Source organism: Furipterus horrens, unplaced genomic scaffold (genome assembly GCF_987537825.1).
Source record: "Furipterus horrens unplaced genomic scaffold, mFurHor1.1.pri manual_scaffold_4, whole genome shotgun sequence".
Lineage (NCBI taxonomy): Eukaryota > Metazoa > Chordata > Mammalia > Chiroptera > Furipteridae > Furipterus > Furipterus horrens.
Genome location: NW_028327174.1, coordinates 13234364 through 13259111, shown reverse-complemented (window position 1 = coordinate 13259111; position 24748 = coordinate 13234364). Strand labels below are relative to the sequence as shown.

At 48.1% G+C, this 24748-nt stretch overlaps 1 protein-coding gene across 1 annotated transcript in view; it reads right to left on the bottom strand.

Annotated features, from left to right (window-relative positions):
• Positions 1-1705: 1705 nt before the first annotated feature.
• Positions 1706-24748, bottom strand: part of APPL2 (adaptor protein, phosphotyrosine interacting with PH domain and leucine zipper 2) — a 38784-nt gene continuing 15741 nt past the window's right edge. The window contains exons 5-21 of the mRNA XM_090272576.1: positions 21177-21264; positions 19865-19906; positions 19673-19731; positions 18798-18944; positions 15555-15637; positions 13575-13733; positions 12130-12318; positions 10734-10776; positions 10595-10651; positions 10410-10498; positions 8084-8242; positions 7865-7917; positions 6186-6360; positions 4825-4861; positions 4506-4646; positions 3709-3756; positions 1706-2449 (exon numbers count right to left, since the gene is read on the bottom strand). Of these exons, the coding sequence (XP_090128702.1) occupies positions 2315-2449; positions 3709-3756; positions 4506-4646; positions 4825-4861; positions 6186-6360; positions 7865-7917; positions 8084-8242; positions 10410-10498; positions 10595-10651; positions 10734-10776; positions 12130-12318; positions 13575-13733; positions 15555-15637; positions 18798-18944; positions 19673-19731; positions 19865-19906; positions 21177-21264 (1704 nt within the window). The 3' untranslated portion in view covers positions 1706-2314. The remainder of the gene's footprint in view (positions 2450-3708; positions 3757-4505; positions 4647-4824; positions 4862-6185; positions 6361-7864; positions 7918-8083; positions 8243-10409; positions 10499-10594; positions 10652-10733; positions 10777-12129; positions 12319-13574; positions 13734-15554; positions 15638-18797; positions 18945-19672; positions 19732-19864; positions 19907-21176; positions 21265-24748) is intronic.

Sequence of the window (24748 nt, the reverse complement as noted above, 5' to 3'; positions counted from 1 at the left end):
AGTAGGTTGCCTTTTCATTTTGTTGATGGAATCATTTTCGTTTTATGCAGTCCCTTTTGTGTATTTTCGCTTGTTGTCAGATTTTTAAAAAATATTCTTAAAGTAATTTTTTAAAGATTTCATTTATTTATTTATTTATTTTAGAAAAGGGAAGGGAGGGAGAAATAGGGAGAGAAACATTGATTGGTTGCCTGTTGTAAATGCCCTGAGGACTGAATCTGCAACCCGGCATGTACCCTGACCGGGAATCAAACTGTGACCTTTTTGTTTCTAGGAGTGTTGTGGTTTCAGGTCTTACATTCACGTGTTGAATCCATTTTGAGTTAATTTTTGTGTGTGATAGAAGGTAGTGGTCCAGTTATCCCAAGACCATTTATTGAGGAAACCATTGTATGTTCTGGGTAGTAACTTTTTCTTGGTCATGCTTGCTAATATGCTCAGCTAATATTTTTGTTTCCATTTTCTCTGTGGTGTTTTTGTGATTAGTTTTAATGTACTGACTTTCTGTATTTGTTTTTCTTGTGATTTGCACGCTCTGTGGCTTAGTTAAGCCACATGTCCTTTAAAACTTTTTAAAAAGATCAATTCTAGTTTCCAACAATGTTGTTCACAACTTGGGATTTCTTCCCCTCCCATCCTCAACAGTTCTAAGGAATTCAGGGGACTGTGGCTCTTGCATCCTGTCAGAGAACTTCTTGATCTAATTATGATCTATACAAATTTGTAAGACACTAGTTAACATTGAACTAACAGTTTTATGGTGTGTAATCTCATACTCACTTAGACCAGCTCACTGCGTCTCTGATGGTGTATACATTATACATGCAGATTTCTCAGCTGAACCCTACATAACATAAACCCTTTGAGTGCCATGCGTAATTTGAAATTTGGATCAACATGAGAGAAAGTTATATCAATATATAACCTGAGGTACAAACAAAACAAAACAAAGTATGAATTATTCCATTGTTACTTACATTTATAACCAACGAAAAGAGTTGCTGGGAGCAACATTGGCACTTTTGGGAAAATTTGTCAGCGTTGCTCAGAGCAATATTGGCACTCAAAGGGTTAACCTAATTGGGGTTGCAAAAATTGTTCTATTCGTCCACCATTTTAAAAGCGAGACCTAGTAAGTTGGCACTGAGATCCCATTATTCTACTTATGCTGAATACAGGTACTTTTTGATAGTCATCCCCTCTCCTGTGTTTCATTCTGCTTGTTTTTTTGGAAATTAACTGTCAAAGCTATAGAACCAACTTTAGTTTTCTTCCAGGGATATTCTAGAAAATAACCACAAAAAGCAAAAGAAACAGAATGATAGATTTTATTTGCTAGCATTTACTGCTAGGTTAATTTATTACAAAGACAATGACATTCTGTTGAACTTGATTATAATTAAATACATTGTACCAATTCAAGATCATTGTACTATTTCATGGGTAGGAGGGGATAGTGGAGTTGGCTGGGGTGCCAGAGAGGAAAGGGGAACTTGGTACCAAGCCCCACCACCAGCTGTTCTTCAAGTGAGTTTTAAAATTAATTGGTGCCTTCCTTGAGGAGGGTCTGGCTCAGAAGAAACAGGACCTGGCAGAACTGCACCTGCCCTTGGTGACCCACTACTACACAGGAATACCTACAGGACCACACGCTTTCGAATGCTGGTTCACTGGGGATCCACGGTGAAACTGAGTGTCTTTTGTGGCCCTCATCTGCTAGTCTTCGTGTTGCATGAAGCCTGGAACAGTGATCAGAACTAGGCCTGCACATCTGATGGTGCTCAGGCCCGAGCAGGGCTCCTCACTTGACCGCACAAATTAATGCTATTAGGTCCAATTACGAGACAAGCTTGATTATAAATACACCATTTTCAGAATGACAGGCACTTAAAGCTTATTAAGTGAAGTACAAAAATAGATTATATTAATAGGAAATATTTAGTGTTTATCAAATTATAAATCTAGGCTTTTGCTATTTTTAAAAAAGGATACTGGAAACTGAAAAGAGATGAAATTCAAATAAAGTGAACATTGCATTTTCTCATACCTTTGATTCTGTGCACTGAACAACAACAATCTAAGAAAAGGACTTACCACAAAGCACCTAAAATTACATTTGTAGATGGATAGGAATGTTGTCAACCATTTCTTACTGTTTCCCTCCCAAGTCTCAGTACCAAGGCAGCGAGAGTACATTCCATGAGCGATTGTCAGCATTCTGAAACCAGGTTGTGTGCCTGTGTATCAGAGAAGTTGAAAACCCTTAAGGAGGTAGCTCTCCTTCCTGGGTGCTCTTCCCCCAAAGGCATAAGAGTTATGCTTCAGATTCTGCGCCTCTATTTTCACTTGGAATTCCATCACTGTCATCAGCTTGATCGTTTAATAGTACATATTTTCCGTCATTGGTTAGTGGTATGGACAGCATTAATTGAGCCAGTGCTTCTGGATCCTGAAATTACGGGAGTTTAAGGAGGAAAAAAGAAAACGCTTAAAATGCACTTGATACCCTTCTGGCTTGGCTTTCATTATGTTCTGTCCTCTAGCCTCCTTCCTTCTTACTTGTCTGTGTGTGCCTTCAGGTGAGTCTTTTTGCTTCTCTGAAAAAAACTCCACTCTATTACTTCTAGAATCTAGGCGTTGGCTTTCCTTTCAGCCAGACTATCACTACATTCCCAAATCATAGTCATTTTCTCAGAGAGTCCAAAGAAGGACTTCCCTCACAACACATCTTTGTCTTCTGTCTCTTTAAACTCCTGTCTTGTCTCTCATAATCTATACTAAGGGTTTGCAAACTGGGGCCATTTGGCTCACCCCTTGTGTTGTCAACGTTTTATTGGAACACAGCCACACCGTTTATGTCCATACTATACCTATGGCTGCTTCTGTGTTACAGGAGCAGAGTTTAATCGCTGAGACAGCGATGATGAGCCCAAAAGGTGTACCACCTGGCCCTTTACAGAGAAGGTCTGCCAACCCTGATCTAGACCATAACAATCTAACATGCCCTGTTATCACTTCATGTATGTCGGTGTTAGTCCTTGGTCTACGCTAGAGGACTTGAACCACACTGATAGGGGCCTCACTAGCTACATTAGCATTCAAATTTAAAGTAAATAAAATTTAAAAATCCCATTCCTCAGTCACACTAGTCACATTCAATCTGCATATTTTCCATTATTGCAGAAGGTCCTTCTAGACAATGCTGAACTCCATAGAAGCCCCCTGGGGCAGGAACTGTTATCTGTCGTGCTCACTGCCATAATTCAGGGTTTTTCTTTCACAAACTGGGCTCTCAAACACCTAGCGGGTGAATGAAAGATTGTAAGCTGCTGAAAGACAGGGAGGTCTGAACCTTCATAGCTAGCTAAGTTTCTGGGTGATGCGTGCTGGGCCACTCTGTGGAGCAAGGCCTAAGAGCACGTGGTGGATGTCTGAGTTTCTGCCGTCCTAATTTCAAACACGGGGAAGCCTAGGCGACAGCAGCAAGCAAGAGAGAAAGCAGGGGCGGCAGCAGTGACATTTTTAAGAACTCCACATGAGTTACCAGTGACTATGGAACTAGCTGATCAAAAATGTGGTTGGCTGCTTAGAAAGGAAAGCCCAAACCTGGCCACACTGCCTAACGAGCATTGTTTCTCTTCTGGGGAAGAGTACTAACATTTGCCATCTTTTGAGTAGCTGCTAAACCAGCGTTCAAGTGGACCATACCTTTTGAACCTCAATGATTTCTTTTCCCAAATTGATAGCATAACATATCTGCAAAAGACAAGAAAACTGGTGTTTGGCAAAGGTAGAAAAGGATAAAGATTTTAGAAAAAACTCTGATTATGGAAATGAGGTCACTGTCCGCTCATATCAGCATGGGGACGTGACTGGGGGAGACTCATCACACAGGGCTCTGAACGTGAGTGTCCACCTGTCCTGGTCTCCTGTTGCCAAATATGCATACAAAAAATACCCAGGTCGGTGGAAACTGAAGCTACTCCAGCGTTTGAAATTCTTAGTGGGATGCCCATTTCCTTTCTCTCGTGACGGTACTTAGCATCTGCATGTTCATACTTGCATGGCAAACAGATACTTGGTGAAAGAAGGGCTGGTTAATTTTGATTAATTCTAAGTAGGGAATTTTCATACTAAACAAGAGAACAGCTTAATGTACTTGATGTCTGCTTCCTTGGCTTGCTCTCTGAGATTTTCTCTGATATAACTTTTACTTTGAGGAGAACTGCTTTTAACATTTGCTGATAGCTCTACTAAACAATTGTATCTCACCATCAAAGTTCTTTGTCATCAGTGTATTCTGATTAATAAGTATTTTCCACAGGGAAATATTACTTCTGGGACGTTTTCTTCCTGTGGGGGCTTCCTAGGAGGTATTATTTTCTAAACTCCTCAGCAGGGACTTGCAGAACAGTCAACTAGACAGGGGGTGGTGCAAAAAACCCCTCTGAATATCTTTTTTTATACCAAGACATTATGGAATCTTAAGATGAAAAAAATAAGACCTTTTCGCCTTCCGAGTTGCTTTCAAAAACATATGTGCTCAGAGACTCTCCGCCCGTGGATTCAGGCAAGCGGACCACAAAGCCAACCAGTCTCTTGTTTTCTTGATGCGCAGCGAACTGGGTGACACTGTTAAGCTCAAACTGGAAGAAACAGGAATAGACTTAATATCAAACAACAAACTGGAATTAAAACGACAAGGTCATTCTCCATGGAAAAGTCATGAAAAAAGTGCACTATTAGTGACAGTCATTGAGTTTGTGTCTCAGGTGGTCACACAGATGAACGAAGGGGTCATCGCTGAAGTGGGCGCATACTTACACTGGCTCGGCAGACTTGCGTCGGAGGGTCTATTAACCTGAAATTTTAAGAGAGACCGTGTATCACAAATGTTGGATAAACATTCTCAGAACAGTCTGTGGATTGTCTTTGCACTTCTTTTTGATAGTGTTCTCTGATGCACTAGGGATTTCCAGTGCTTTCACATATTTACTCTGATCCTTGTGAAGGTTATGAGAACAGTGAGCCAACGCCTATAAAAAGATCCAGGGCATACTCGGAGAAAAGCTGTAATAAACATAAGGTTTTATTCATAAGAGCCCAATTCTTATTAATGAATGGAAAAAATTATATTCTAATTTTTAAGTCCTTGTTAACTTTTTGAAGCTAACGTTTATTGTACACTTTCTGTGTGCCAGTCACAGCTGTAAATGTTTTACAAGTATTAACTCATCTGCTCCTCATGACAACACTAGGGGTGTAGATACAGTTATTTTTCATTTTATAGCTGAAGAAACCAAGGCACAGGGGTTAAATAACTTGCCCAAGGTCATACAACTAGTAAATGCCAAAGCCAGGAATAAACATAGACGTTCTGGCTCCAATGCATGGCTGCTGTCCTACAGACATGGGATGTGAGCCTCATTACATACATTTTCCTAGCAGCTACATTTAAGAAAGTAAAACAGGTGAAATTAATATACTTACGTCACAGATCTAAAATATCAGCTAGACATGTTATTAATACAAAAATTCCTGAGCTATTTTGTTTTCTTTATTGGGGCAGGACGAAGCTTTAGAACTTCACATTCGCAGCACCTCTCGGGTCAGGCCGGCTGTGCTTCAGGCCTGCGTGCAGCTGCGGGGCGGGACAGTGCAGCCCTCGGTGAGACCCGTGCAGGCTGGGGCCCGGGCGTCGTTCCCCAGCGTTCACACAGGTGTCACTGCCTGAACTCCGAAAGCATTTCACATTGCCTGGCTTCTTGATTTTAAGCCCGACAAATATTGATCAGATTTTTCTTGTGGTGGTCTAATTAGGCAGGCTCATGCCCTATATTCATTGTTGTTAATTTTTATAAAGTCCTCTCAGATATGAAACACACACACACACACACACCCCACCACCACCACCCCCCCCTTCCATTTTCATGCTCTGAGATGGCAACTTTCGAGTGATGGTGACCTTATGAAGAAAAGGATTCACTCACCACTCAGTTCCGAAAGATCTTCTACCCAACATATCTTACAAAATCAAACTGTCAAAGGAATAGGGCAGAAACGAGTAGCATCTTCACTTAATCCCACTGAATATCCTAGTTAGGAACATTCTAGGTAGGTGAATGTGCCTTAAAATGGGAACTGGATGCAGCTGTAAGGAAGTCTGAAAGTGAAAGCGGACGTACCTCAGGGTCTGACTGGTGACCACCAGGTGGGACTCTGCCATACGGAAGATGTTATGAATGGCGCGTGCTGCCAATACTTGTCTCATTGCTTCGTAAATCACTTCAGTGGTGTGGTCTGTTTTAACTGCCATCGAGCCCAGAAACCGGACTATGAACATCTGTTGCAAAAGAGAATCTGCAAGAGAGCATTTTCTGCTCAGCGTCACACTGACGTCCTGCCAGCTGCTGGTCTGCACCCCGTGTCCTACGTGCTGGTCTGAGAACAGCCTCAGGGCCTCAGGTTTGGTTGGCTTTCTACCCAAATCTCTCAATACTCGGCTTTTACAAACCACACGAAAACTGCCAAAGCTCTGAATCTCCTGTCTGTCGGACTACTTTGCTGGACTAGAAAAGCCCCGTGTTTTCTCCATCTATAAAATAAGATAGCAGTACCAGATGAGCATCCTTCTGCACTACAGCCAGGTGGCTACATGGTGGCAGCATACGCATCAGACCTCTGAAAATAAAGTTTTCCCACTAGATAACAGGAAATTCATTACTCTGGCCTACTGATTAAGTCCTCTTAGAAAAGGAGGCTTATTTGAAGAAAAGAAGAGCTGATTTTGGGTCTTACTCATTTATGATGGAAGGGCAGTGATGTTATATTCCATAAACTAACGGAGACCTCAAACTAAGTTTGCTTACTTGATTCTACTGAACTTCCAGTGCTGGCATCCTGATGGTGCCACAGGGCCTGACAAGGCCGAGTAACAGCAGCCAAACTGAAGGTCATGGACGTGGTTTCACAGATCTTTTTTCTGTGAGAATAATTCATTTACCTACCATTTTAAACTAAGCCTTTTTGCTTACCTGCCCTCCCATTAGTATCCTAGTCCCTAAAAAATAACGAGTTAAACATATATTAGGAAACTAGAACTGACATAATGTCACAACTGGTTACTCCCGTATGAAACGTTTGTACACGTGTGAGTTTTTGCCTAGGCTGTTTACAAACTGGACTGTATGGAAAGTCAGCTGGACGTACATGGAGAGTCAGATCCGAGGCAATTTTTTTCCTTTTTTCCTAAAGCTGTAAGAAGTGCCACTTCTCAAGTGCGACTTTTACAGCCAGGTAAGTAGCATTTTACTCTCATGACAGTCGCAGCTCCAGCACTTGCCTTGGCTCGGAACTCTGTGGAGCAGGGGTTATCGGTCAGCTCTACTGAGTATGTGCTGATGTACAGAAGAACGTAAAATGAACAAAAATACGAATTTAAACAATATTCATGTGATCTTCAGATTCAAGAACGAGTTATTTGTGCTGTTGGTGTTTCTAAAATGAAACAGCACAGTTATGACTCATCCAGACGGCGTTTTAAGGAAATCCTTTTACCCTCTGAATTTGTTTGGTAACAACGTGACACCAGATTTAGATCCGGCAACTCTCTAAGCAGGAGCTACAAAAAGGTGTGAGTGTGGCCAGGGGTGCCATAGTTGTACGAGATCTGTCAACTTCCCCTCAGTTTTTACCCAAGACCTCACTGCACGTGTCCTGATGAGTTTTCAGAGAACATGTCTGTGGGTCGTCATCTCAATCCCTGTTTCAAGTCACTGCTCTCTAGAACATGATGCCACACCTTACTTTGATGGCCCTTGTCACTTTGTGCAGGGGAAAGCAGCACACCCAGCCAACGACATACCTTCTGCTTCTGGGAATGTGTCCTCGTCAGTCTCACCGAAAGGGTTGGTGCGCCTAGGGGAACAGCCAGAGTCAAACGGTCATGCCAGCTTCAGCTAAAAGGATGCTCAGCATGTGACCTCTAAGTCACAGTGCCAACAGCCGTTGGAGGTGGGTAGGGACACGAGACATGTCAAGTTTATGTTCATTTCTTCCAGAGATGACCTCCCATAGCCCGTACCTGCTCCCTCGATTCTGATCAAGGAATTCTGTAGCAGGAAGTACAATGTCAAACTGAATGGGTGTTCCGGGGGCAATCAGTTCTTCAGCTTCAGGTACACTCACTGTTGCTTTGGGAACAGTCTTGTCATTTTGCAGCTCTGAATTTTCCATGCTCTGGCTGGATTATAGTATAAGATAGGAGAGGAAAAATAAATCCCTTTTAATCTATTGTCTTTACAATCAAATGAATACGTGTTGAGCGCTGATGGAGACAAGGGAGATTTCAATCAGGCCTTCAAACCATTCTACAAATAAATCTCCGTAAAACGCCCTTCATTCCTTGGTTGGAACACCAGATCATCCACTGCCTATAGGTAGCTCTGCTGTGTAGCACACCACACTCTGGTACTCCTTAATCGCTATCAGCTGATTTTCGGTTTGTACTGGGTTGGCCAAAAAGTCCGTTATGCTTTTTCCGTACAATGGCTCTAGTAGTGCTTAGTTGTCTTCAACTTCATTTGAAATAATTTTGTTAGACTGTATGGTGACAACTGTCATACCAGCATGCATTTTTTTAAAAAATCATCAAAACTGGTGAATTTTTGTCCAGCCATTTTAATATTAAAGATGGAAAAAGATATGCAACATTTTTGGTGTATTACGCTTTATTATTTCAAGAAAGGTAAAAACCAACTCAAAAAAAGATTTGTGCACTGTATGGAGAAGGTTCTATGACTGATGGAACATGTCACAAGTGATTTGTGAAGTTTCTTTGTACTACTGACATTTTGGCCAAATAATTCTTTGCTGTGAGGCTGCCTTATTACGCACTGGAAGGTGTTTAGCAGCGCCCCTGGCCTCTCCCCACTAGAAGCCAATAGTGGGACACAGCCAGCGTACTCAGAATATCCAAATCAATCAAGTTATTGGTGAAAATAAAAAATGTGTCTTTTATTTTATGGAAAAAACATAACGGACTTTTTGACCAACTTTATATCTTTCTCTCTGGGAGACAGGCTTTGAGGGCAGAGATGCAGTTAAATCATATTTATTACTTGGTACATAGCAGGCGTCCAGAACGGGAGCTGAGGGAATAATACCTCCTGGCTTAGCATTCAGCCCCACGCCGGCGCTCGTCTCTCCTGAGAGCCTCCTTCTCCACTCCCCTAGAGCCACACCAAGCACACCGCATGCTCTTCCTCCTTTCTGTCTCCATCCCAACTGCACTGCTCACCCGACTCTCATACTTCAAACACCAGCTCCAATTCCTATTCATCCACTAGACCTCTCCGGCCAGGCTGACGCTCCCCCTCCAATGCACTCTGTGGTTCTGCTAAGTCACAGGGACAATCTTGTACCTGTGTGCCTCCTGAGCTTCTGGTTATGCCGCCCCTGTTCTCAAAGCCTGCAGCTCTGCCCCAGTGCCTACGACTCCTAAGCAGGGTGCCTAATTCTGTCACAGTCAGACTCACACCTATTTTCTGGCCTCACCTTCGTCTCCGTATCACTGGCTCCATGGGCACAGCACGGAGACCCTGGGAGTTACTAACCACTGAGCTTCCTGACTGTTTTGGAGCCATTAGGTAATATCTGTAAAACACTTAGAAAATGGATACCAAATACAGTCCATTGTAATTTACCCTTTGGGGCCATGACAAATCCTATGGCTCTCTATTATTTAACCAAATGGAAACTCCTATTAAAAAAGAAGGTGGGATTCCTGGAACAAATCCTGAGGCAGTATTCAAAATGAGAGAACAGCTGTATGCACGAAAATGCTCCCCACAAATAACAAGAAACATGAAAGGGGGAGCGACCTAAACATTCAATGGCTAATAAATGATGGAATAGTGTGTAGCTATTAAAAGGGACAAGAAAAATGTAAAAATACGGAAAACTTATGTGCAAGGAGGCAAAATAAATGCACACGTGTAAATATCAATATACGTGCAGATAAGGCCTGGGCAGTAACATGGACACATAAAAGGTGATTTTGTTTTTTATTTTTTAGAAAAGTATGTTTTGGTTCCATAACTTTGTTGACGCTGCTAGAAAACGTGGGGGGAACTCCCACCCAGGAGGGCCCTCCGGGCAAGTCCTCCGTGCTCGGGGCCCTGGGCAGGACCGGGTGTTTTCAGCCAGGCCTGAGTCCCGGCTCCGCCCTCATCTGCGCTGTGAACCTGGCGAACAGGTTAACCTTTCCCGGCCACCTGGCCAGTCACTGCTCTTGGAGAACTGGGCTGCACCCCGCCCGGTGTGTGTGAGGATGAAGTGACAGCTTGTGTCAAATTCCTAACGCGTGGTTTGGCTCCGCAAAAGCTAGCTCGCCTCTGTCCATTAGTTACCTGGGGCACGGGCTTTCCTGTTTCTTCCTAAAACTTGTAATGGGAGTCACTGCTTGGAGAGCCGTCTCGTTCAACTTGATGGCGACCGCCTAGAAACCCACAGGAAGACAGGCTCAGCCCCGGGAGGCGGACGCTTACTTTGGGAGTGAGCACAGGGCGGGGTGCGGGGAAGGCAGCCGGGGTACCTCGGGGTTGTCGGTCAGGTAGATCTGCCTGGAGATGTTGTTGATCGCACAGATCCACTGCGGAGGACAGGGAAAGAAACGGCTGAACCCCGGAGTCCCCACTACACCGGGAAGGAAGGGAAGCAAACAAAAGCTTTACCTCTTCATTCTCCTTCCTGCTTTCTGCCTGGAGGATTATTCCCCTGAAATAAAGTGCATCTAAGTAAGTGCCTCCCGGATCTCAGTGACCGAGGCTTATGCTACAAAAACTGAACTCCGCTGGGGTCCCGAAGGGAAGGGCCAGGAAGGCAGCAAAGTGGGAAGGAGAGAGGATGCGGTTCCGGGTCCGGCTCCGCGGCTCCCTTGCTGTGTCATCGGGACAAACCCTTCCTTTCCCTGGGCCTCAGCTCTCTCGTCTGTAAAATGAGCAGGCCGGGCTCAGACCCGCTGGCCCGGGGCTGCGCTTCTTACAGTGCTGACCGTCCTGTTGCCGCCCTTAGCTGACCCAAGGCAGCCAGGACTCCGGCCCAGCCACTCCTCCCACACACGCCCAAGGAAGGCGTCTGCAGCCTTTCTGCTCCTTCTCAGCACCGAGAAATCTGCCTGTGGAACACAGACAGGCATACTGGCCTTCCTTTGTGAAGGTTTAACTCTAAAGGGACCCCACACCCGCTAGCTCCTCTGTCCACCTCATCTATGGGAGGGGGAGCGTGAATCTTCTCCCTGCTGCACATCTGAGGAGACCGAGGCCCACAGGAGTTGAGTGCCTGCCTCGGGCCACGACCAGAAGCTGGGCGTCCTCATTCCCAGGCCATTTCTCATCACTCAGGGAGGAAGACGCTCTGCCGGTCTGGGAGGAGACTGTCAACACTGGCCCGGCGCTGCCTCGCCCTCCCAAAAGGCGAGTGTCCAAACCTCAAGTTGGAACCATAACAGATAGCAAGTGCCTGCAGGACGGCCACTGCTCTCCCCCGCCAGGCGAACCCCGAGCACCTCCCACCTCCTGGGGATCGGAACCCCTCGGAGCACAGCTGGGAGTCCCTGCTCTAAGGGAGAGGCTCCCACCGGTGTGGGAGTGACTGTGAACGACTACACGGCTGCCATTTGGAAAGCAGGACCCCCTCTGGGCCCATGACGTCTGGGGACAGCACGCTAAGGAATGACCCTGCTGCCGCTGCACATACTGTTCATATCTCCCATCTCAGCTGGAAGAACTGGCTCCTCAGGCAGATCGTCCTTCATTACCGACTCTCCCTGTAGTGCCTGCCCCGCCGCAACACAAGCCCAAAGGCTGCGTCTAGGACAGGCGCTGAGCCCTGTGCTGACAAACAGCCGCCTTCACCCCCATCTCACACGTGGGCCATCTCTTCTCTAAGCCACAGACGCGTCTCACTGGGACTCCCCACATAAAGCAGCGTGGTTCCCACGCGGGTCACGTGTGCCTGCTTCACGAGAACCTAAAACCATCTTCCCCACGGAGGAATGAGTGGGGAGGCCTGGGCAGGGGTGGGGTCCCTACGCTGGTTCTCCACCCACGTAAAACCCACATGACGTACGATTTCCCGTTGGGAGTGGTGATCTGGAAGCAGTAGCGTCGGTCTTCACAATCCACCGCCATCACGGAGCAGTTATCCAGGTCCTGGATCAGGCCTCCAGCCACGGCTCCCCTGGGCTGACACATGAGATTCCCGCCTTGCGTGAAGAAGTAAAGTCTCTCCCAGGTGGTGGTGACCAGCCCTGTTTTACTGTAAGGATTGTGTTTGAAAGCCCATTAGTACCAGGAGGCATGACCAGCACCTCAAAGTCAGCTGCCACTTTATGGGCTTCGGTGACATTTTAGAAACAATGGATTTCTTTAAATTAAACAAAACTGCCTTGAAAATAAAGTGTGAGGAGTAGCAGAAAAGGTGCAATTGAGCTTGAAGGATCTGGGAGCTTACGGGCCCAGCTCACGCCGGGAGGCCAGTCCCGGGGCCAACTCCACCGCGTGGGCGGGAGGCGCCACCCCTGCAGCCAGCCTGGCTGCGAACCCGGCTTCTAAGAGGACTGAAACCTGGGAGGTCCTTCCTCTGAGACATGGGGCTGAGCTGCTCCACGTCTGCTGGAGTCGCCAGGGTCCCCTTGGCCCACAGCTCACCCCCCACGACCCTGCGGGGTTTTCTCTCTGCGCAGAACTAAGGGAGACCCTTGGCTTGTGGTCAAAAGCTCACGGGCCTTTGAGGAGCTCTTCCTGGGTCACAACACACCTGGCAGTTCCCCCCGGCAGACTCCGCTGCCGCTGCGGGGAGGTCAGATGCGGGGGCCTCATGCCGTCTGTACTGACCAGCAACTACAACGTGAGGCTCTAGGCTTCCTGCCTCAACAATTACAACTTCCAAAAAAGCTAAGAGCTGACACTTGCGTGCTTACTGCCCCCTAGGAAATACCCCATTCAGCCCTTGTAACCACTTTATGAAGTCGGTGCAACGATCAGCTCTGCTTTACAGATGAAGCGACGGAGGCCCCACCGCCCGAAAGTCAGCCTTCCCCGCACCCGACAGCAGCCTCTCTGCTCCTAGATGCACTTTAACCCAATCGTCCCTCTCAAATGGACCTTTGAGGACCTGAGTATTCACTGTGTGATTCAGTCTAGATGAACGGAGATGACTGAGAGCTTCCGGGCCCTCAGCCTCTGCCTCAGCCGGAGGGCGTTTCCCCTGTCAGGGGCCTGGGGGGTGGGAAAATTACTCTCAGTGGTCCAGGATGCTGACAGTTAAGAGCAGTCTGTCTGCAGACGGCCAGGATGAGCAGGGACAGGGCCGGCCTGTGGTTCTTACTCCCAGGACTGTTTCAAGCGCACCTCCCAGGGCATCTAGGACCCGGGCCCAGGGGCTTCCTGGGTCCCAGGCGGGAGGGGCGATGCGGGGGGAGCTCCTCCCCAGCCTCCCCCGCCCCCACCCTCTCCCAGGGCACACAGCAGAGCCCTTCGGCCACTGTGAGGGGCGGGCACCGGCGCCCTCACCTTCTGAGGTTAAGGTAGCCGGCCTTCTGGATGAGGTTCCTGTTGATCTGAGGCGCAGCCACATCGACGTCTGGGGCGTAAACAGACTCATCAATAGCAAGGAGTTCCTGCTGGGACACCCGCATCTTTTCCGCTTCAGCTTCCAGTTCCGCCTGAATGCTGAGGACAGGAGTCAGGTCAGTCCCTCATCACTGGCCAGCCCAGCGCGGTGGGCGGCAGGTGGCAGAGCCCGCCCCCGTGGCGTCCTGCCTCACGCAAGGAGCCCGGCTTCCTGTCCTCTCACTGGAGGTCAGTGACTCAAGGCTGCGTGACTGAGCATTCCCATGACTGCCGCTTTAAAGCAGAACATGAGGAATACCACTGGACAATGCCCCACCCCAGCTAACCAGCGTCTCTGCTGACGGAGTGGGGTCCGTACTCAGAGCTGCTGATACAACTTCTAGGAGAAGAGCTTTCATGAGCCCGTTCTCAGGAGCAGCCCACGCAGGCGGCCTGTGGAAGTGCCAGAAAGGCAAGAAGGAAAGAGTGGTCTCTTGCGCCCCCGCCTCGGGTTAGGCAGGAGCTGGGGAGACGGCCACTGGAGATGGGAAAATGACCAGGAGCGGTGAAGGTGCAGCCACCAAGCCAGGGCAACGTTTTTCCTCTGAAGAAAGCCACACGACCACCCCGCCCGGTGGTGGCAGGCTTGGTTAGAAAGGCCTGAACACAACCTGCCAACATGGCCCACCCAGCCGAGAAAGCAGACTTCCGAGGCTTATCCACTCTCCACTGCATTCAAGACCATGAGACAGAATTATGCACATCGTGAGAGAGTCCTCAGGATTTTCTCAGAAGGCTCCCACGGCAAAGCCAGTGGGGCGCGCACATGGCACGCTCTCCTGGTGGGGACGCGCCCTGCCCACGGCCTGCGCATGTGGAATACAGCAGATGCAAGCAGCCGTCTGAGGGCGTTTTGGCTACTTTGACATTGGAATGAAATGACTGGGGACTCCAGGACTGGCAGCCTCAGGAGAGGCCGGCTGGAGAAAAACCTCATTAGCTACACTTGCTTGTCACTGCCAGGGCTAATAGAACAGAATACGAGGAAAAAATGTTAAACAGTACAAGAGAAGGAAGGAGAGAAGGAGCAAGAGGTTTAGAAAACCGCTTAGGTTCTTAAGCTTTTGTGGGGGATCAAACTCTCTGGGGACCCAATGAAAGGTAAGGATTTCTTCCCCAGAAAAATGCTCATGCACGCCAACAAGACAGAAGGACAAAGGTCTAGACCCCAGAAATATGAAAGGTATTCCAGGAGCCCTATGTCTGATTTGCTAACGGATCACCCTGGGCTGGAAGTGCCCGGGAGCCCCCTCCGAGCTCACTATCGCGACGCTGATGACAGGCAGCAACGGGGTCAGAGCAGCCTCAGCATCAAGCACGTGTGGGCAGGGCCGTCTGGAGAGATGACGCGTTTTAGAAAATAAGCACCTGCAAGACTGAACTAGTCTGTTCAGCTGACGCAGAAAAGGCATACGGCCTTGTGTGTCTGTAAGAAAGCAACGCGGTGAGCAGTTCCTGAAAAGCTGCAGCACGTCGCCTGCTGACCCGTCAGCTCTCAGAGAAAACACAAAGCACTCAGTTCTAAGTCACCCAGAGCAAGTCTAACTGGCCCCAGGCTTCCACCACGTGAAACTTGAATATTAACGAAATAAGACCCTAAGAACAGGAATTTGGACCTAACAGGAAAGGATCCCTGTGGACATTTTAATCTTTTATTGCTATATAATCTTTAAAATTAGCGGATAGGACTCTGGGCTCCACACAAGTTAGGAACGGAGAAAACCCACTTCTGAACCACACTATTCACAAATGTCGGCAGCTAAGAAGAGGGCTCTGGTCAGAGCCCAGGGGGTGGAGAGAACCGGCCCTACCCTCGTCCGGCAGTGCTGAGTCAGCAGGAAAGCAAAAGGCACAAAGACCCAGACTGGAGAACAGCATTACCTCTGAACCATGTCCGCAACGGAGGATAAAAAGCTGTCCATGCTTTGGGAAAACATCTCTGCTCCCTTCTTAAAAAAGTTAATCTGAAAGATACAATTACGATAGTCTGAAAACAGTCCGGGAAAGGGCATTGATGAGCTCATTAAGGGAGACACTGACAGTAGGGGCTGTCACCCCCCCCCCCCCGGCTGCACTCCCAAAGCCCTGGGTGCATGTGTACAAAGGGGATGGGGAGACCTGCTATCTGGCCATCAGGCTGTGAAGCTCAGGAATTATGTAAGTTAAAAGCTCGGTATATACCAGGTGTATCAGTCGTTACTATGGATAATTAACTTTGATATTATCATCAGCCTTTTTCCTGTGTGAATTTTAGGTAGTGGGTGTCTTGAGGGCAAGGATTAGGTCTTCTTCACCTTTGCATCTTCAGGGGCTAAGTGGGTGTGTGACAAGTGACAAGCTCAGCACCAACAAGAAACAAACAAGCAGCACGAGGTGGCTCTCAGAAAGGTGAGGGCCACCATCTGCCGACCCCGTTCACTGAGCCACGAGCAGTTCTGACAGAGGCTGTATGATGGTGACATGGCTGCAAGACTCCAGAGGAAAACTGGGCTGAAGACCCTTAAAAGGCTCTTCCAGCCCTGACATCTACTGGAAGGGGGCCGTGTATGTCAAGGACACAGCAAGGCCCAGGCACCGCCTAGGCACTCCGCGCTGGCGAGGGCCCCTACTGCTCCCCAGCATTCTGTGATGGATGCTCTCTGCCCAGGAGACCCGAGGACTATGGTCTGAAATGCACTGCAGCTGCTGGTTCAATCCCCAGTTGGGGTTCATACAAGTGGCAACCAATCAATGCTTTCTCACACTGATATTTCTATCTCTCTCTCTAAAATATCAATAAATATATCCTTTGGTAAGGATTAAAAAGAAAAGGGATACTTTGACCTTTTTTTCCCCTAATGTGGGACACTGAAAAATTAATCCCTGCCTTTTGTCATCTAGTGATTATGGATTGAATGGTGCCTTTTAACCCTGTTGCCAAATCTGTTGTTCCCAGAACACAACAAGGGTGCCAGCCTGTTAAACCAAGCACGCCGTTGTCCGGGCACAGCCAGCTGACCTGGAGTCTGCACGATCCTTCCCCGTGTGGGAAGGCCACCCTCCCCTCCACACCCCCACTATTATTTGGGATTTCTGGACCCAAGGGTAGGTAGGACGACGACCATGTCCAGCTTGAAGCAGCTAGACGGAGCACAAGACCTTTGCCCATCGTCCTTTATGAGATTATAAAGGGTCTTAAGTCTGAGAGGGAGGGATTGTTATTTTTTTATTGTTAAAATAATTAATTATTTATTAAAAAAAAAAAAAGAAGAAGAAGAATATATGAAAGGGTGAAGCCAGAGAACCTGTATGTACGACCCATGGGCATGGACTTGGGAGGGGGAGGATTCCTGCGGGAAGGGGGGTGCTGGGCAAGGGGAGCAAAGGGGAAAAAATTGGAACTATTGTAACAATATAATCAATAAAATATACTTAAAAAAAAGGGGGACTACTTTGGAATCATCCAAAGACTCATGGGGTTAGACAACAACCTGCCTAAGGATTAAAAAGTCTGCAGGATAAGGGGCTATTTGATCTTATGTCTTGAAATCTGGACATTTTTCATGTGAAAAATGAAACGAGCCATCCTCAGTCCTCAACGATGACCCTGCCACCGCCCAGCAAGGCCAGTGCCCTGTTCTGCTTTCCCAGGCACGGCTGCATCTGCACTACGGCACCTGCCGTCTCCCTTCTGCCCTGTGGTGAGCAGCATTCGCTTACAGGTGCAGGCTGGGGAGGTGGGGTAGCCCTCAGCCGTGGAGAGTTGAAAGCAGCCGGTATCCAACCCACGCTGCAGATCTTTTAAGGCCCCTCCTCTAACTAACCAGGCTCCCAACACTGTCCCAGGCCTGCAGCCACGCATCTTCCTGAGACTCCAAATTGGGGACCCTCCGGGACCGTGGGCCTCTCAGGAGCAGGGATTACTGCTCCAGAGGCAAGGCCAGTCAGCCCAGGGAGGACAGCATGACAGGAGGAATTAACTAGAGAGCAGAGGGAGTACTGGCATTCTCTTAACAGGCTGGGACAACCGCCGGGCAGAGCTGCCACGCTTCATGGAAGGACAGAGGAGGGCCACAGAGAGGATGCACAAGGGCCGGTCACGAGGAAGCTGGCTCCCGAGGATTTGCTGAGGGCCGGAGCCCACAGCTGGGCAGCGCTGGTGTTTGGCTTAACCCAACTTTACTCGGATGACACAGAAAGATTATATTGTTCTATTTAAACATTACCACTGAAGGCATGGGCTGCCTTTAGTGTCCTCATCATTCAAGAAGGTAACGACCATATTAAGGTAAGAGACAACTGAGTTTGGATGTTTAAAAATCCTCTCTTGTTCTCCTGTCTCCTGAATGAAAGTAATGCTGCTTTTTAAAAAAATATATATGCAGTTCTGAAATGTATTATAAAAATAATAGGTGCTCACATGTAGGTTTTTTTTCAGTTAATGACTCCCCTTCTCCTCATTTTGCTTTCTCACATTCCTTTCTAGTCCTAGATCATCACCTGGGAGAAGGTCCCCGGGCATGTGTCTCACTAGCCACAGTGAGGGTTGGAGTCAACATAAGTGAGGCTAGAGCAGGGCCGAGGGCGGTGAGGGCCCCGCGCCCCGCATTCCCACTCACTCCACCCCGGCCAGGCTGGGGCCGCGGTCCAGGTCCCATCCTATAACTGCCGCCTCCTGCAGACAAACGCTCTGCAGACCATTCAGTGGCGGGGAGGGACTGAACAAGCACTGGCAACGTCTCCCTGCGAGCCAAGGTGCTGGCAGTCAGCTCAGCCAGGCATCACGTGAGGGTGACCTCACCCCACAGAGCGGCTGAGGAGCGGGCGGAGTCCTAGCTGGCGAGCTTGGCTCTACAGCCTGACAGTCAGCTGCCTCTCAGACAAAGGGCCAGGCCTGCCTGTCATCGGACAGGAGACAGGGCCAGGCCGGCTCCTCCCCTGGGAGGTGCGGAATCAAGGCCCTCATCTCCTGCCGGTACAGCCTAACAAGCCCAGCTCATGCTGGTCCAGCCCAACTGGAAGCTCTCCCAGTGCTGAACGTGGGGAGGCTGGGCACCTGTGCTTCTTCCTCTGATGACGCTTGTCTGTCCCCTGTGCCACCTCAGCAGAATGCCACGCTGCCCTCCACGGCTGGCTGGGCCTTACCTGGCCGTGGGCAAAGCCCAGCATGGGCTCCATCATGGCCACGCGCTTCCTGTGCTGCAGCGCGTTGAGGGCGCAGTAGTACTGAAGGGACGAAAGGTGCTGCTTCCGCCGGGCCGCTGCCACCTCTCTCACGACTTCGGTCTTCACCTGTTTGCGAGGTGAAGGGGGAACTTCAAGTTGTCTAATGGATGTGGCGATTCTAGGAGAGCATGCAACTTCCAAACATGTTTGTTCATACATGAGAACCATTAACATCGGTAAGGTATCACGTCGTGTTTTTAAAAGTCCAAATTAAAAACACCAAAATAACAGCACCCCAGTGTGTGTGAGGCTGCAGGGGGGGGGGGAAGCCAGTGCCTTCTCTGGCAGCACTACAAAGTGCCATGGTCCTTTAGGAAAACAAGAGTCCAGTGCCCTGGATGGCACAGACACTGTGGTTCGCTCGTGAGCCTGCATCCTGGGAAATCACGTAACAGAAATAAACGTGACATGCCTGACAATATTCAGTACTCTTTATAGGAGGGAAAAAGCTAGAAAGCATGAGTTAAAAAATAAGAGTCAACACCCAGGGCGAGGAGTTCAAGTGCCTGAGTGGATATGAGTCAGATAATCGCACCACGTCCCTGGCTTAAGTTAAAATCATCATGTGATTACAATTTTACAATGGTCCCAAGTTGGTGTTTGAAAACTCAGTCTTTAAAGCTGGAATTGGGAAGTGGAAGACTACTTAGAAGATTTAGGATGAAAAAATTTAAAAATCCACGTTTGGAAACAAAAAAAAGAAGAAAGGAACCCGGACATCCACGAGACCACAAACCCACAACAGGAAGACGCAGAAGGAGGTGAAAGACAACAGGTAGGGTGGGCATTCTTACCTTCTCATTCTCCTTTTTTTTAGGAAGCCTGCTATATTTTGCCATGGAGAGGTCATGCTCTAAAAGTAGAGAGGCGTTTTAGCACCAGACAGGTGGAAAGGCAAGAACGCTCATTCAGCGTCTCTGGCCTCAGACACACCGAACTCACACGCATCCCTCAACCCACACGCCGAGAGCGCGGAGGTCGCCTACCGCTGCTGGCGAGTCCAAAAAGGTCCTTTAAAGTGCTTACTTCTGCACGAGAGAAAAGAAACATCTTAGAGCAAAGAGAAACAAGACAAGCCAACCCAGAGCTTTACGTCTTCCCAAGACAAGAAAGGCGCACACGAGGGTGGGGAAGGCGCCGCCAACACCCTCGGTCCTTGCCCTCTAGGCCCCGGCCTGGCGGCTGGGGACCCTCATCTCTGGAGCTTGTTTGTGGCTGCAGCTGCACCCCACACTCAGGGACCCTGACTGCCCCTGGAGGCGGCTCTCCCCAGACAGCCTGTGACGGTCAGTGACCGAAGGGCCCTTGGGATGAAGGCCGGAGTGCGTGGTGGCCGGGAGTGAAAATGTGAGCTCTGATTCCTCAGCCCCAAGTGTTCTAATTCATCTTTCCCCAGAGCGGCCTGGCTACATCTGAGCCCCACAAATGTCCTGTCACTGCCCTTGTAACATCTGGCAAAGGATAGGGGGGGCTTGTTTTAAAGAAAAAGTCTGAAGCCCTCTAGCACACTGTACTCGCAACAAGCCCACGCCAAGGACGACTGCCCCAGCGGGCGCCACACCTCTCACACATGTGGAGGGCTAAACAAAGCCCAAGACCAAAAGAACCCCAAAGACCAACGGGCGCAAGGAGCGTCCATGGTTAAAACCCTAAAAACACAGCATCTAAAAGGAAGTGATTCTTTCTACAGCTTTAAGAGTCTCCATTTTCAGTCTGTCAAAGCATTTTCACATGTTTTATGTTGCTTTTCGATGTACTTCAAAAGTGCCCCAGCTTTTCAATTTCTCTTCATATTATTTTTACTCTTTCTGGCATCCTGCTGCTTTCTGCCTTTTTCCTTCTTGCATGTTTTCTTATTGCTCTTTCACTTTTTACTTCCTATTGGGGCAGAGTTGTGATGTTCTTCCTTATCCATTTTATAAAGCTTTCTTAGTATTTCTTGTGTTGCCCTCACTCGGATTACGTACTTGTATTGAGGACTAAACAAAAAAGGCAGCAAAGTGAGTCACCGCTGTCTAAGGAGGGGGTGCCAGAGTCTAAATTGGTTACAATCTGACTCAAGTATGATCTGCACCAACACTTCAAATTTGTCTTGGTGTCATCCCAAAAGGGTCCTATTAGCCTGTGACCTCCTTCAGGTGAGCCAAGAACACAATAAGGATTCACCGAAAATTAAACTGAACTGCTCAAAAGAAAGAGCATCTCTTGGTGACCCACACATTTAAAGAAATCAATGCATACAAATTATTATGAAATGGATATTGTGAAGGTAACTGGCACTGAATTCAGTTACTTTACCTGTGAGATCCTTTTCTCGAAATTGTACAATGGGTAGAACCATTGTGTCTGCCAACTGTTTAGCCAGCTCTGTATGGAAAACATTAAGCTGAAAGAAAGAGAAATTTATTGAATAAAATTATATCCTCTATTACTGACACTGCCTTATCTCACCAAGGAATCACACTGAACACTTCTGAGCGGTTCAAGAGCTCAGTTACATTTCCTTTGCAAATAAATACCCTCGTAAAGCAGTAAATGATATAGGCGTAGAGGTGATTAAAAACTAAACGTGAACCCTGTTGGTTGGAGCGTTGTCCTGTGCATGAAAGGGTTTCGGGTTCGATTCCAGGTCAGGGCACATGCCTGGATTGTGGGTTCGATCCCCCGCTGGGGTGTGTGTGGCAGGCAGATGACCAGTGTCTCTCTCTCTCCCCCCACTGCCTCTCTTTCTCTAAAATCAATAGACATAACCTCAGATAAGGAGAGGAAAAAAAAAAACCCTCAAAAAACGCAAACGTGAGGTTCTAACTGACCAATCATGTTTGCTAAAGGAGTTTCTGTGCCCAGTTATTGTTTGTTTACCACGTAAACTCGGGTTCAGTGTAGTCAGTCTAAGCCCCACCCACCCGGGGAACTGACCGCTTCCCTGAGCCTGCAGGGAACAGGGGGCAAGTCACTTCTCCCCCAGGCCGCTGTGAGCTCTCTCACGCTCAGAGCGCTGAAGTCACACTCGAGAGGCAGGCCTGCTGGGAACCCACTGACCCTAAAACCGCAGCCAGCTGTGGGCCTGCGAAGTACTCCCTGGAGAAGGAAAGCTCCCACTGAGACCGCTCAGCCAGACTCTGAGCCTCTGCTCTTTAGAAAAGGGCCTTTCTAAGAACAACAGACGACTGTATCCAAAGGGATCCTCCACACCAGATAATGTGAACAGCTCCCAATTCTTTCTCCCCCTCTACCTCAAGGCCTTACTTTTAAACCCCGTCGCTGTCAGTGGTCAAGGGGAAATAAAAATGACCCCCAGCAGCACTACCATTTGGAGAACTTTTACACAGCGGCTTCTTGTGTTGGATATCATTTAGTTCCCACATACTCTGCGATTAGGTATTCTTTATTATCCCTGTTTCACAGACAGGCGGGTAAGGCTCCAAATCCAGAGAGCACATCAGTCACATGACTGGGATTTTAATCCCGGGCTCGGGATCCAAAAGCCAGGCTCTTCCCTCTCCACTGAGTCACAGAGTTTGTCTTTCATGCTCCCAAAGCTGCTAAAACTTCCAACGTTTGGCCGTCCAGAAATCAGCAATGAACAAAGAAAGGGATTCTTCCCGGGGGCCCCAGGCTTTCAGAGGCTATGGAGGATGTTCCAGGGCCCCTGCTGGGTGAATAGGGGGAATCACCCAGCAATCCTTTTTTGGAGAAAACATATGGCGAAGTTTCTTTTAGCAGTGACAGCAGTGACAGAGGTGTCGACTTCAGCACAGAGATCTCCCCCCGAGGACCACTGGTCCTTCAGGGTTGTGCCTGCAGAGGCTGCTCTGGCAAGCTTGCCTAAGGTCCACCATTCGCCAGGCCAGGAGCTCTAAGCCAGGCTGCTCGTGTCCTCCCTGTCTTTCGGTCAAGCCGAGGCACGGCAGCTTCACGCAGCTGGAATGCGTGAAGACAGTCAGCCACCAGGATAGAATGTGTTAATGCTTTTACCTGAAGAACTTTAATAAGAAATGTACTGTTTTTTACTAACACTTAATTGAATGGAAGTCAACAAGTGTACCTTCCATGTGCCTGGCTCTGTGCTCGGTGCTCTGACAGACATTATTTTATTTAATCTTTATAACAGCCCTGGTAAGCAGGCTTTCCCGTTACTGCCATTTACAGGTGAAGAAACCAAAACTGAGGAAGATTACGGGGCTTTCCAATGGTTATTCACTCCATCAGAATAGCAATTTCTTCCTAATTCCTTCTTAAGGTTCCAAGGGTGTGTGTCATCAGCTTCCTGCCTTGGGGCTTTTGAGAGGTATGGGACGATCACTTCTAAACACAGTGCCTTCACCGAGCAGAGAGGACAGGGCACGGACCACCTCTCGGCACTTCGGCAGTGTAACACAGCAGATGGGGACACCACCATCTTCCTTGTGTGGCTACTGTGAGCACAAAGCAGAAACCGGGAACAGGAAACACTCAGAGTGGAGCCGAGGGCCTGACACCCGCTCGGCAAATGGACTCCGTAGGGATAGCGATGTCCCGTCTCAGATGCACTCCCAGGAAGGGATCCAGAAACCCTGCTTTTGGGGAAATCACCAAGGACGACCATCTCTGCGTGCCCACTACGTGGGAGGGCTGGTTCCTCAGCATTCTAGTAAATACAAGCTGCACAGCTCTGTACTTTTAGTTGGAGTTTTAACTTCTCAGTCACATGACTTGTCTCGGGAATTTTTTAGCCTCGTTTAGGCCCAGGCAGAGAAAACCACCTCAGAAATGACTCTTCTCTTTCCTGCTTTCACTTGCTTCTTTGGAAACTTCCGGAGGCCATGACACCACACTCCCAGGCTTCTGTCGTCTGGGGATGACTCACTCCCCACTAAACTAAGAATCACTCCTGCCCGTGACAATATGGTGGTGAGTAAGTATCTTAACTGGGAGTCTTGGTTCTGGGGCTTTGACAGCTGAGCCTATTTCCTTAGTGACTCTCTTCTAGTCAAGAAAACACATGACTTCGGTAGGTGATGTAGTTGCTTCTCCTGGGTTATTTATTCACTGTGAATTAATGCACATTCTCCTCATTTTCCAAAAGAAGTTCCCTTTTGCTCCTCTCTAATTACATTTTCCATCCATTTTAACACACATTTTGAAGGAAGTCACAGTAGTGGGACAGAGGAAGAGGCTCAAAAAGAACTGGTCAGCTTGCTGCTGTCTGTTACGTGCCCAGTGCCCAGAACAGCATCTGCTAAACAGCAGGTGGTCAGTCATGTTTGTTGAATGAATGGAAATGCCATCAGTACAATTTTACATGAGTGCTAGTTTCTCATTTTATGAACTGAAGACAGTGTCTACTTCATATTAATGATTCCACAGTTAAGTGTCATCTGCATATTCTTTTTTGCTTATTCTTTATTGTGACTTTCTATGACAAGTTTGCACACTCCTTGAGAGATGAAACAGTTTATACCTGCCTAATTTTGCAGAGGGTTCTGCCCAGCACCAGTATCATCTGAGCTCTCTTTTTACAATTAGGATTTATGTACTTTATTCCTACAACAATGGCTGTTTTTCACAAATCTTCCAAATGTATTATATAATACAGCTACAAGAGGAGTTGTACGAAACCCTTTGGAGTGGGCTGAATCCTGCCACCCCCGCCCAAACAAAAGGAATGTACACTCAGAATAGGTAACTATTTGAGAAATGGTCTTTTCAGGTGTAACAAAGGATCTTGAAATGGGATCATGCTGGGTTATGCGGGTGGGCTCTAAATCCAATGACAATTCTCCTTGTAAGAAGAGAGGGCACAGGCAGAAGACAAAAAACATGGGGCGAGGTGGAGTCGGGGGAGAAGGCCATGTGAAGTCAGGGGCGGAGAGTGGAGTGATGCTGCC